We start from the raw sequence: 13,508 nt of genomic DNA on the forward strand, positions 1-13,508 counted from the left end.
AAATGCTTTCTAATTCTGACTCATTCCCTTCATCAGATACCTTCTATTTCTGTCATTTTCAATTTAACTAATGTAACATATCATTTGTGGATGACATTCATAATTCTGCTAAATTAATAATCCTTACCATCTCCCCATCCGTGGCTTTCAATTTTTCATTTGCTAAATAGATTTTTAGTTACAACTCCATTAATCTAAACCTAAAGTTGAAGAGGCAAGTGGCAAAATTAAGGTCATTTTGAGTTCAAAAATAATTTTTAAATGATCAAAATAACTCAGATTTTTAATAGGAGGGAGCATAGTTGTTTCATTAATTTGTTAATCAACTTTTTTCTGTTATATTGTTTTAATTGCTTTGGCCGTTCAATATTTCATTTACTGTTTTTATTTTCTTTTTTGCTCTTGCCTGTCTGGAGTGTATAGGAACTGTGAGGTTAGAGGGGCTGGCTTAGAATAAGGGATAAGAATAGGAGATCAGGACTGAGGGTTATAGGACCAAGCAGCTGGTAAGGACTTTGACTTATACTCTGAATGGATTGGGAAGCCTCTGGAAAGATCTGAGCAGTGGAGTTACATGATTTGATTTACTTTTTAAAAAGCTTTCTTTTTTAATTTTATAAATTTATTTATTTATATTTGGCTGCTTTGGGTCTTCGTTGCTGCACACGGGCTTTCTCTAGTGGCAACGAGCGGGGGTTACTCTTTGTTGAGGTGCACGGGCTTCTCATTGCGGTGGCTTCTATTATTGTGGAACACGGGCTCTAGGCACATGGGCTTCAGTAGTTGTGGCTCGTGGGCTCTAGAGCACAGGCTCAGTAGTTGTGGTGCGCAAGCTTAGTTGCTTCACGGATTTTAGATATTGCATGAAGGGATGTGGGATCTTCCCGGACCAGGGCTTGAACCCGTGTCCCTTGCATTGGCAGGTGGATGCTTAACCACTGTGCCACCAGGAAAGTCCCTAAAAAGCTTTTTTTGATGGCTGTTTTGAGAAAGGGAATATAGATCCATGAGGAGAAGCAGAGAGTGTGGCAGTTATTAAAATAACTGAGATTTTGGTGGTTGATCAAGGCAGTAGTGGTGAAGGTAGAAAGTGGATGGATTTATTAAATAATTGAAGGCTAAGTTCAATTGATTTGTTTTTAGTCTGAATGTGGCATATCAAAGAAAGAAAAAAGTTAATCATAAGTCCAATATTTTTGGCCTGATCAAAGGGGTGGATGGAGGTGATATTTGTTGAGATGGCAAAGACTAGAAGAGAAACATTTGAAGGAGAAGTACTTAGTCTTTTCAAAGTGTTAAGCTTTGGAAGCCTATAGAATTGATAAGTAGCAAGTTGGGTGTGTGGGTCAGAAGTTGAGGGGAGACCTTCAGGATGGAATGAGGCATTTGAAGGTTGTCAGCATTTTGACTGGTATGCAGTGCCATGGGTGCACATGAGCTGTCCAAAGGAGCAAATGCGTCAAGAGAACGGGTACATTCCAACATTCAACTCTTTCTTCTAACTTTTCTAGTAAATTTTTTCTGAAGGAAGGATGGCTAGACACATTTAAAAAATATCCTATTATTGTTCTTTAAATTTTTGAAATTGCTTTGTCCTTAATTTATGAATGCAATATATATTCATTTTTTTCCTGAAGATCGTGATTAGATTTTTTAAAAAAAATCATTCTCTTTTATATCTTAAATTGTACCATTTTTCTGTTTTGTTTATTTTCTATCAGACATTCTGTTTCTTAATCTTGGTCATATTTTTTCATAGCCTTGGGGTTCTTCCTATGTCCAGAGATCCTTGATTTTCTGCTCACAGTGATGAATGAAAATGGAATTATTTTAGGTAATTGATGTGGATTCCCTCTACTGTTGCATATGAAAGTGTATTTTCCTGCTTCTTCTCTCCTTTGAGTGGTTCATTGAAAGTTCTGTTGACAATGGGGAGGGGGGTTTATGATTGATCTAGTTCCCTGAGAAGTAATGACCAAGATTTCAGAAGTTAAGCTAGGGGCACTCAATTACCACAATGAGTTAATTTTTTTTTTTTTGGTGGACACAACCCAAAACCTGTGGCTTGAAATTTGTTATTCTTTTTTTTAGCAAAGTGACTTTTCTTTTCTTTTGGCCAGAGATTAATGCCACACTCTCTATTTAACTGACATGAAAGTGGAGTGAAACATGCATAGACAACCTTCCGATGGACTTTGTGGCATAATGTCCTGTTTCACTCTTGACTTTCGTGGTGCGTTTTCCACATTACCAATTCTGAACATGAAGCCTCTGTGCAGTTGGCAAATCAGCCCCTCCCTCCACCATGGTCCATTTGTAGTATGTTGGCATGATAGTATCTTCTGTTATGCTCCCTCTGTTATTTATTTCTGTAAGCTTACTGCCTTTCAGAAAATTATGACATTTAGCTTTACAACTATAAATGCAGTATTGGTTTATGCATTGGTTTAAGAACTCAGGTAATGAATTTGGTAAGAATGTTCTCAAATTTGCTTCCCCCAGTTATTAGCTTTGTGAATTTGGGAATGTTACTTAAGCCTAGTAAAAATATGTTTTATTTTTCTTTAGGGTAGGGGGTAATAATAATAATACCTAACACAGAGGATTACTGTTAGCATTAAGTAAGGAAATATATATCAAGTCCAGTTCCTAGAGACTAGTACATGCTTAATATTACTATTAACAATAATAACATGAGTAAGATTATTTTAAAATTTTAAATAAGTGGTATAATGATAGCTTTTATATTCTAATTTATTGTCAGATTACATACAAATTATGTAATTTTAATTCTGGAAACCTACATAGTGTAGGAAAAACATGTTAATAAAACAAAATAGCCTATGTGTATATATCTACATATTATATATATATCAAATTTCATGATTCTGCTGAAAACTTCTAATTATAAGGACAGCTATGGGGAAAAATCATTGTTTGCATTTCTAGGATTTTTCTCATTCCTATGTTTCTTTTTATAGACTTAGGTTTTAGGTTCACTGCAAAATTGAATGGAAGGTACATAGATCTCCCATATACAGTCCCACCCCCCCAACTCATAGGTAGCTTCCCCCATTACCAAGGTCCTTCACCACAGTGGTACATTTACTACAATTGATAAACCTACACGATACATTATAATCACCCAAAGTCCATAGTTTACCTAAGGTTCACTCTTGGTGTTGTACATTACTGGTTTAGACAAATGTATAAGGACATGCATCCATCATTAGAGTTTCATACAGAGTAATTTCACTGCCTTAAAAACCTCTGTGCTCCACCAAGTCGCCCCTTCCTCCTCCAAGCCCTGGAAACCACTGATCTTTTCATTGATGACATAGTTTTGCCTTTTCTAGAATGTCATATAGTTGGAATCATACAGTATGGAGCCTTTTCAGATTGGCTTCTTTCACTTAAAAATATGCCTTGATGTTTCCTCCATGTCTTTTCATGGTTTAATAGCGCTTTTGTTTGTTTGTTTGTTTTTTTAGTGCTGAACCATGTTCCATTGTCTGGATGTGCCAGAGTTTATTTATACTGTTTTCCTGCTGTAGTTTTCTATAGAAATTTATTGGCATCTTTTATAGATGTTCTACATACATTTTACCAGCTTGAGCATTATACAGTTGTATTTTTTCCGTTGCCCAAATTTGTCTCTGTTACAATCTATACACTTTTTATACTTCATCGAAAATATACGTAAGTAGGATTTCAAAGAGTACTGTGGGACTAATATTCAAGACTGAAAGATCAGAATTAATTGGATTAGTTTAGAATCCAATTAGTCAATTATTAAGAATCTGTGGAGGTAACTAAGCTTTGTCCAGTTTTCAACTTGTGAATTTAGATTAATGGAGACTTGCTGATTTGTTTTCCAACAACATAGGACTTTTCAACTACAAGTGTAAAGAAATACACGGTTCAACTACAATATTTATAATAGCAACAACAAAACCTACCAGGTTATACATAGAAAAAAAAAAACTGAAAGCAAAATGAAAGACTAATGTGAATTATCCTGGAACCAGCCTTTGTAATATCATGTGATTATGACTTTAACTTTCTTTTTTCAGTTTGACATTCTTCATGGTCAACATAAAAATAAAATGGAAGAAATATCAGGAGATATAAAGGAAGGATCGAAATCTAAAAATAGCAGTGACAGAGTGATCTATGAGTTAAGAGCAGAGGTAAGATACTGGGTAAAGAGTAATATACTAAAACATATCTGAAGGTTATTAAATGATATAATGTCCTAAGAAGTATAACTGAGGAGTCTTTGGTTATTTTATGAAAAAGAATGCTGGTGAACATCAAAAATAAAGTATCAGTGTACATGTGATCTAAAATGCTGTGAAATGATATTGGCCCAACACTGTATCTGAATTGTCTGAATGTTATAAAGACAAATTGACTAAAAACCACCTGGACACACCCCTACCCTCACCCCATATAAGGAACAAGTTCGCCCCCCACTCAGGAAGCGAGCAAGAAAGAGAACCTGTTTGTTCTTGTTCTCCCCTGCTGCAGCAGGGGCCCCAATGAAGACTTGCCTGAAAAAAAAAAAAACCTACCTTATAGCTGATACATCTTACTGTAAATAAATACTTATTAAAAGTTTGATCAGCTGCTGGATCTCATGTGTTAAGATATTATCAGGAACAATGACATTCAAAATTTGTTACATGTAGTTCCTGGTTGAATTCACATGGCTGTTGGCAATTAGCAGTAGGCAGAATTACCTCACTTTGGTTATAGTTAATTCATTTCTTAGGTGTGCTGAGTAAAATGGTGGAAACAGCTAGTTTCCGCTCCCACCACCACCACCAACGACAAATTAATTTTCACAGATTATACATTCTGTTTTCTTTGTCTTGTTGGTAAAGGAGGAATTATCATCCTTAGAGATAGGAGGGGAGATTGAATTATTTGTACTTTATAGAACATTGTGTTAGTGCATTAAAAGTGGGAAATCATAAATTACGTATTATGTAACGGGTAATTCTGGAAGATGTCTTAGATACAAATGTGTAAGAACAATTCAGGAAATGGAATTAAGTTAGTGAAAAATATAGGTTGGGAGGAAAGTAATTTGTACTAGAAGGTTTCTTCCTTATAAAATTCTGTAAAGGCTGAATTCACACCTCAGTATGTTTTATATCAGATGAACATAGTGCAATGGAAAATGCATAGATTTCAGAACAAAAGTGGCTCCATCACTTACCGATTACTTTATTCTGGTCAACTCCTTAAGCCTCTCTAAATATCAGTTTACAAATTGTCATAAGGGAAGTAAGAGTAATACTAGTTATCACACAGGATTTTTGAAAAGATTATGTATTGCAGGGGAAAAATTGTCAGAGGCAGAGTGCTTTACTGTTGGGAATTAGCTAAGATATTCAGGAGAATTTGCCCTTCCTGAGATTAGCTCTTCCCTTGTCACCTCTTCTATGAGTCATGTAAGGGATGTTGGGGGTGAGGGAGGATATATAGAGACATCCGTGATGAGAAAGACTGAACTGTTGAAAACATCACTTCCTAACAGTGAAGTCAAAGGGGAAAAAATGATGGCTCGTATATCTTTTGTTTTCTAAGAGGAACCAAACCAGCAGGATACGTACCAGTTTTCCTTGGCCCTGAGATCTGAGAGGTATCTTTGATTAAGGATCGCACACTATGTCATGTACAAGCTTATTTAGGAGTTAGAGACAAATGCAGAGGAAGGCACATATGGTTGTTAATACTCTCCTCAAAAGTTGATGGCATTGTCTTAGATCATCATTTTCGGGATACATTGGGAGCCATAGCAATATAGGATCTCTGATATACAACTGTTTTAGTTTGGTGTAATAGAAAGTTCTGAGACTCATTTGAGTAAGCTATTTCACATCTATAGAGCTCAATTATGTATCTTAAATTAGGATACAAACATTTTGCCCACCTAAAGGCACTTTTCCATAAGATATTCAAGCACTATGATATATAATTTTTGCTATTTTGAAATTCTTAATGAAGCACTTAATGCTGAAAGCAAATGTAGACATGAATTGCCTATGTCTTTTACTCTGTGCACTTGAATGTTATATTCGAATGAATTAAATTTCAGAAAGAAGGCTTTGTTCAAAAGAAAACAAATATTGGGACAACTTCTTATAGAAACAGTGAGCTTGTGTGTGTGTGTTGTATATATGAGTCTATGTGTTCATTTAAACTTTAAATTAGGAAAGAAGCTACCTCCTTTCTTTGGAAAAGAAGATATAACCACTCTGTTGTCATTGTTTTGTTTTTTATACTGGTTATGTTTAGGTCTTAAAATCTTTTTATGTTTGCATAAAAGTCATTGGGTGATTATACCATAATTTAATTAAAATATAATCTATTTTTAAAAATCTGTTTAGTTTTAGTGTGACATATATAATCAATATTGCAGTAAACATGCATGTCCACGTGCATCTTTAAACATTAAAAAATGGCTTAGGGTAAATTCCTAGAAATGGTATGGCTTTTTCAAGAGAATGTTTATTTTTTCAGTATTTTATACACACTGCCAGATTGTTCATTAGAAAAATTATATCAATTTACATTCTCACTCACCTGCAATGTATAAACATGCTCATTCTGTAGCCATCAGTATATATTATTGTTTTTAAAATTTTCCTAGCTAATAGGCCAAAAAGATCATTTTAATTTGTATTTTATTGATCTAAACATACACTTCTGGTTGTTTGCTCATTTTTATTAGTATAAGGTTTATTATAATAGCTACCATTTACTGAGAACTTACTGTGTACATCACACATATATTGCTGAGCCATTGAAATATAAAATCTTATTTAATATTTTAATACTCTTATGATCTGTGTATTCTTAGCTACTTTTAATGGAAAGAATCTTAGAGGACTTACCGTGATCAAGGGTACAACAAACGTTATGCTCAAGGGTACATCAAATGTTATATAGATAATCTTTTACCTATGTTCTTATTTAGTTCCAGTTTCTCAGAGGCACACACTCAGGTCAGATTGTTCAGCAGGTTAGGATCTTACCAAAGGCCACCAGCCCATGAGTTAAATCCTGAAGCCACATGTTACCAGCAGTCAGTATCTGACATTGCTACCCCGGTCTGTCCTCATTCTGTGGGTTTACTGAAGCAACAACTCTGGAAATACAATAGATTTTAATTGTTGGAATTAAAAAATAGTATCTTCATATCAAACATCATGATTTTCTAAACATTGATGATCCCCATATGTCATGGGCACCTTTTAAAAACTGTTACTAGGGCTTCCCTGGTGACGCAGTGGTTGAGAGTCCGCCTGCCGATGCAGGGGACATGGGTTCGTGCCCTGGTCCAGGAGGATCTCACATGCCGTGGAGCGGCTGGGCCTGTGAGCCATGGCCGCTGAGCCTGCACGTCTGGAGCCTGTGCTCCTCAACGGGAGAGGCCACAACAGTGAGAGGCCCGCGTACCGCAAAAAACAAAAACAAAACAAAACAAACCTGTTACTAACACCCACCAATTTGATAATAGTATTGCTTGCACTTGAGGAGTGTGTTTTACTTATCTCTTAATCTGCCCCGTCTCTTTCAGAAATAGTTTGATGATGATCTTCCCATTTTGGAAATCTGATTGGTCAAAGAAATTCAAAATGCAGTCTTGATAAAAAGGCCCCAGAGTATTTAAATAATTGACTCTTCTGGACAATGTGTAATGAGGTGAATTCTCTGAGTAGGAAGTCACTTGGTAAATGAATATATCTTAACATATGCATATATGCATATGCGTAACGGATGCATTTGATCTTTTCTCCACATTTAAGATCAAGACCCCTTGAACTAGAAATGAGAGTTTATTTAGAATGGAAATGAACTGGCATTCTGAGTGAAAAAATTGTTACCTTTTTCTACAACCTGGCTGCTTCTTGAAAGCAAACTCATAATCAGGAAACACTCACATTACATTTTTTAGGCCAAACTTTTTGGGATAAACATTTTCCAAGGGAAAATAATTATTTTATCTTGTATTATTCCAAAAATATATCACTTACATTTCTGTTTCAAATTTTGGGGAATTTTGATTTCATATTTCTTTTCTGTGGTTTGTTCTTTTCTCACCTATTCACACATTTATATCCTATTCCTATTCCACTTTGGAAAGATTAAGTAGACATACTTTTCCCTACTTAATTCAATAAATCAAATAAAAACTCTGAACATTATATGTAAAGTAAACATAAAAGACTCAAAGTTGAAGAGAAAAGGCATTCAGCTAGGTATCTTGTGACCTAAGAAATTACATGGAGGAGTTTCCTGGGTTTTCTTTTCTCTGCATATATGCCAGAATTGGAGCTGAAGAAGCTAGCAGCCTGGAAATAACAACAGGCACAGATAAAAACAAAACCAAAAACAAAATGCAACTGAAGTCTTCTTGCTCTAGTTAAAGGACTAGGGAATGGTCAGCTTAGCAAGACAGGAAGCCACTAGACAATAATTGTTCTAATCCACCAAATATTACAGAAAACAGTGGTGCCCCACTCAGCTCCTGTTACTAAATCTGAATGGGGAGCCTACATTTCCACCCTCACAAGACAGTAGAAAGTTGCCCAGTCCTTCCTTCTGGAGTGTTGGCATAGAAGGCTGAGCTGGAACCAGGGTTTCATCCCTGCTGGGCAGCAGTGAGACCCCCAGAGCTTGTGGTGTCAGTGAAAACCACGTAGGGGGCCTGTACTTTCACCTCCACCCTCTCCCAGCTACAGAGGTCTAGTGGATAGCTGGAGCACCCATCCCCATCCAGCAGTAACTAGGAGCATCCCCAGTCGGGTACCAACGGAGGTTTGGTGGGGCCTGGACTTCTACCTTCACCTGGAAGTAATGAGTCCATGCTGCTGCTTTACCTTCCAGAATGGTACATCAGAGGAACCTGTCTAACACAGAATGTTTAGATGAGAACCAGAGTCTCATAAGATAATACCCAAAATGTCCAGGACGCAGTTGAATATTACTCATCATATCAAGAACCAAAATATCTCAGAATGAATGAAAGAAGACAATCAACAAATGCCAACACTGCAAAGACAGAGATGTTTCCATTTCTTGGTGAGAATTTTAAGGTGGCCATCATAAAAATGCTTTAATCAGCAATCATGACCATGCTTGAAACAAATGAAAAAAATAGAAATCCTCAGTAAAGAAACAGAAAGTCTCAGCAGAGAAATAGAAAATACAAAGAAGAAACAAATGGAAAAGTTAGAAGGGAAAAACACAATAACCAAAATTTTTTTAAATTATGAATGGAAGGAAGAGAAGAAAGAATCAGTGAACTTGAAGACAGAGCAATAGAAATTACCCAGTCCAAATGACAAAAAGAAAATAGTCTGAAAGAAAACAAAGCCTTTGCTAACAGGGATTGAGGTAGGGGCCTGTGGGATGCTAGCAAAGATCAAACACTTATGTCACTGGAGGCCAGTTTGAGAGGAGAAATTATGAGGGGCCGAATATTACTCAAAGAAATAGAGTGAAAATTTTCCAAATTTAGGAAATGGGTCAAATCTATAGTCAAGATGCTTAGTAAACCCCAATCAGCATAACCTCAAGTATATCCACATCCAGATACTTAGTCAAACTTACAGAGAACTAAGAAATAATGATCTTGACAGCACCAAGAAGGAAATTACACCTGACCTACAGGGAAAAAATAATCCAAATGACAGTGAAAATTTCATCAGAAACCATGGAGGCCAGAAAGAAGTGGCACACTTTTCTCCAAGTTCTAAAAGAATTGTCAACTCAAAATGCTATATCCAATGAAAATACCTTTTAGGACATTCTCAGATGAAAGAAAACCAAGATAATTTGTCTCCAGTAAATAAGCACATGAAAAGGTGTCAACACATTAGTTATCAAGGAAGTGCAAATTAAAACCACAGTGAGATAAAACTACACATTTATCAGAATGGTTAAAATAAAAATTAGTGACAACAGGAATGCTGGTGAGAATGCAGAGCTACTGGGCCACCCAACTCGCTACAGGAGATGTAAATGATAACAATCACATTGGGAAACAGTTTGGTGTGTTCCCAAATAACAACTATCATGTGACCAGGAAATTGTACTCCTGCACATTTCTCTCAAAGAAATGAAAACTTATATCCACACAAAACTTATACATGAATCTTTAAAGTAGTTTTGTTTATAAATGCCAAAACTTGGGTACAACAATGATACCTTCAATGGGTAAATAATTAAAAGCCATTACAGCTATACCTTGGGATAAACTCCTCAGCAAAAAAGTGGAATGAATTCTTGATCTATGCAGCAATCTGGGTGCATCTGCAGAGAAGCTTGTTGAATGAAAAGTGTCAATCTCAAAAGACAGTATAGCCCATGATTCCATTTATATTACAGCATTGAAATGACAAAACTTTAGAAATGGAGAGAAGATTAGTGGTTGCCGGGGAAGAAGGCATGATGGGGGGGGGGAGTGTGTGTGGCTATTAAATGGCAACATAATGCATCCTTGTGATGGAAATGGTCTGTATTTTGACTATGTTATTGTTGACATCTAGTTATTATACTGTACTATAGAGTTACAAGATGTTATCATTAGGGAAAACCAGATAAAGTACACATGGGATTTATTTTGATCATTTCTTACAACTGCTTAAGAATGTACAATTATCTCAAAATAAAAATTCAGTTAAAAAATCCCAATCTTCTCTCAATATGTATGACAAGTTCCACCCTTTCTACATACTCCTCTGAAAATATGTATCCCTCATTTTATTTCCATTTTTGGGATCCGAGAGACCTGGGTCCAAGCAAGTTCTTAACCTGGCACTGACTTGCTGTCTGACTTCCTACTAACTACATGGATTTTCTAAGTCTGTTTGATTATCTGAAAAATAGTATTTAAGTAACAACTCATCTAAAGGATTAATTCATCCATATATGTAAAGTGCTAAAAATTTTACATTATGTGTATGTAGTAGGTATGCAAGAAATACATGTTTTCTCCCTTGTCATTCAAATTTCATTTAGTACATCCTATATTGGAATGACAATCCATATTTTTAGATATTAGTAACATTGTAGATAATTCTGTGATATCCCATAGAAAACTTCAGAATACTTCTATATGTGTGTGTTCTTCCTCTCCTCAACTGTACGCTTTTTGGAGTTTAAGGCTACTGTCTTACAGCAACGGCACTGAGCACAGTTTCTGGTGCCAAATAGGTTTCCAATAAATGTTTGACAGGGGGAAATGCATCTTTTAATGTGAATAATCTAGCTCCAAAATTAGTCTGTAAATCTTCCAAAGGAGTAGCATACATTTTCCCATTCCTGAATCACCAAGTGTCTTGCATATATCTCTTCACGCATTGACAGTTAAGGCAAGTCTTTAATGATTATATGGACAAAGACCATGAAAGTCTTGAGCAGGAAAGAACCTAAAAGGTACAGTCTAGTCCTTCATTTCACAGATTCCCTTTCTCACGTTAGCGAATTACCCACAATGGGCTCTTCCGGCTCTAGATGTGTCCCCATCCCCATGCCGTTGACACACATTGTCTTTGATACTTCATTAGGATTAAAATCTTTCCACATAATATGAGAGAATGCTCTTTAAATGATTTTTTTTTCTTCCTAAACTGCAATATGATATAAGTTGAAGGAACAAAGTATATTCATTTTTTCTCTCTTTCAGAATGTCTCTATTTATTTACTTTTAAAATGTTGCTTCCCAATTAAGGAAAAAAGACCCAGATGGGTAACATGTTGAATTTAACTTGTGATTATATAAGTAGTCCTCTTTATTTTGCTTATGCAAGATAAAACATAAACATTTTGTAACAAAATTTTTTCACACCCAGAAATTGTATCATTGTTGAGGTTTAAGGGAACTTTCCTCCACATGTGTACCAACTGGATTCTCTCTGCATAGGCAAAATGATAGTGAAGTGAAAAACAAAGCAAGGCAACAAAATAAGTAATTTGTATGCTCATTCATTTATTGTCAATCATTTATTCAACAAACACTTATCAACCATCTACAGTGTCCTTGGTACTGGAATTAAGCACTGAGGAGTTGATGGAGTGATAGCCACAGTGGAAAACAAACAAAGAAACCCAGCAGTTAAACAGTGTGTTATGTACTTTGATGGGTAATGTATAGTGATCTATGTGAGTTCATAGAAAAGATGTCGAGGATGAGATGTGAATGATGAACAGCATCTAACCCACGTAAAGGGGAAAGGTAGAGGTAAGGACTGTAAATGATAAAGGGAGTAGCCCGTGAGAAAGCTAGAGACCACAGTATTGCCAGGAAATAAATGTAATAAAAAGAATGTTCTGACCTGTAAAAGATTTAGAGCATTTCTGTTGAGTAGGAGAATATATTGAGAAGTCTTTTTTAAATACTGGGATATTGAGAGTAAAGCAAAAATTCCTTCTTTCCCTCTTATGCAACTATAGAATTATGCTCATTTGGGGGGAATATTTTGATCACTAGAAGAGTAACAGTCTAGCGGAGAGCAATTCATTACCGGGTTTTTTATTTCAGGTAAGGTGGGGGAAAATACAGAGGGCAGAAAAATGTTTTGTTCTCTGTTTAAAAAGAGAAAATATTTTCAACGTGTTTTCTTAAATTACAAATTCAATTTTTAGTCCTGCAAACATTTTATAGTATCTACTGTGCTAGCTTCTAGTAATTCAGTGGTGTCCAAAGTAGAAATGGGCCTGTCCTCAGAGAACTGCCTCAATGAGAGACACAGGATTCATCAAAAATCGTACCGTTAATTGCATGTTTTCAGCTCTACGGGAGCTACATAACAGATGTGCATGACGGCGGGGGAGCTGACCTAGTTAGGAACTTTAGATTTAAAATTTTAAATACCTGAGATTTATTTACTAACATAGTTAAATAGAATCTTCTTTATGAGAAGGCTGTTGTATAATTAGAAATCCGGTGCCGTAATAATTTAATTTTCTGAGATTGCCACAATAGGTGTTGATTTGAATTGATTTAAATCTCTTGTATCTCATACCTCTTATCGACTTTACGTGTTCCAGCAAAGAGAGTTAGGTTACTGATAATACTATGAATGTATCTGAAATGGTTATATAATTTTGAAAGAGGATATTGATGTTTGCAAGCAGGTTAATTTAGAAGTCTGTTAATGGTATGGATTTAAGCATTCTGGCACACTGTGAGTTCATATTGACGAAACTCAGGAAACAGAATCTATAAAAAGATATTTGATATGAGTAAACCATTAGAGAAAAATAATATTCTGGTAAAAGTGAAAATCATACTGTCACACATGGATATGCATTCTGGTCATTTAGACAAATATAAGTCTAAATGGTCTAATTATCCAAGACGAAAACTGTCACTTGTCCTGGAGTTACAGAAAACTGATAAACACAAAATCAAACAATGGATGAAAGCTTGTGATCACTTTTCCAGGAAGTATTAAGTGCCTTGAGTAACAGGCTTTTATTTTTTCAAA

At 35.6% G+C, this 13,508-nt stretch overlaps 1 protein-coding gene across 1 annotated transcript in view; it reads left to right on the forward strand.

Annotated features, from left to right (window-relative positions):
* CCDC102B (coiled-coil domain containing 102B) overlaps window positions 1–13,508 on the forward strand; it is a 196,347-nt gene that overhangs the window by 31,186 nt on the left and 151,653 nt on the right. The window contains exon 4 of the mRNA XM_022584305.2: window positions 4,074–4,190. Within this exon, the coding sequence (XP_022440013.2) occupies window positions 4,074–4,190 (117 nt within the window). The remainder of the gene's footprint in view (window positions 1–4,073; window positions 4,191–13,508) is intronic.

The sequence above is a fragment of the Delphinapterus leucas genome, chromosome 14 (genome assembly GCF_059928025.1).
Source record: "Delphinapterus leucas isolate spDelLeu-1000000601 "Yukka" chromosome 14, BTC_Dleu_Yukka2, whole genome shotgun sequence".
Lineage (NCBI taxonomy): Eukaryota > Metazoa > Chordata > Mammalia > Artiodactyla > Monodontidae > Delphinapterus > Delphinapterus leucas.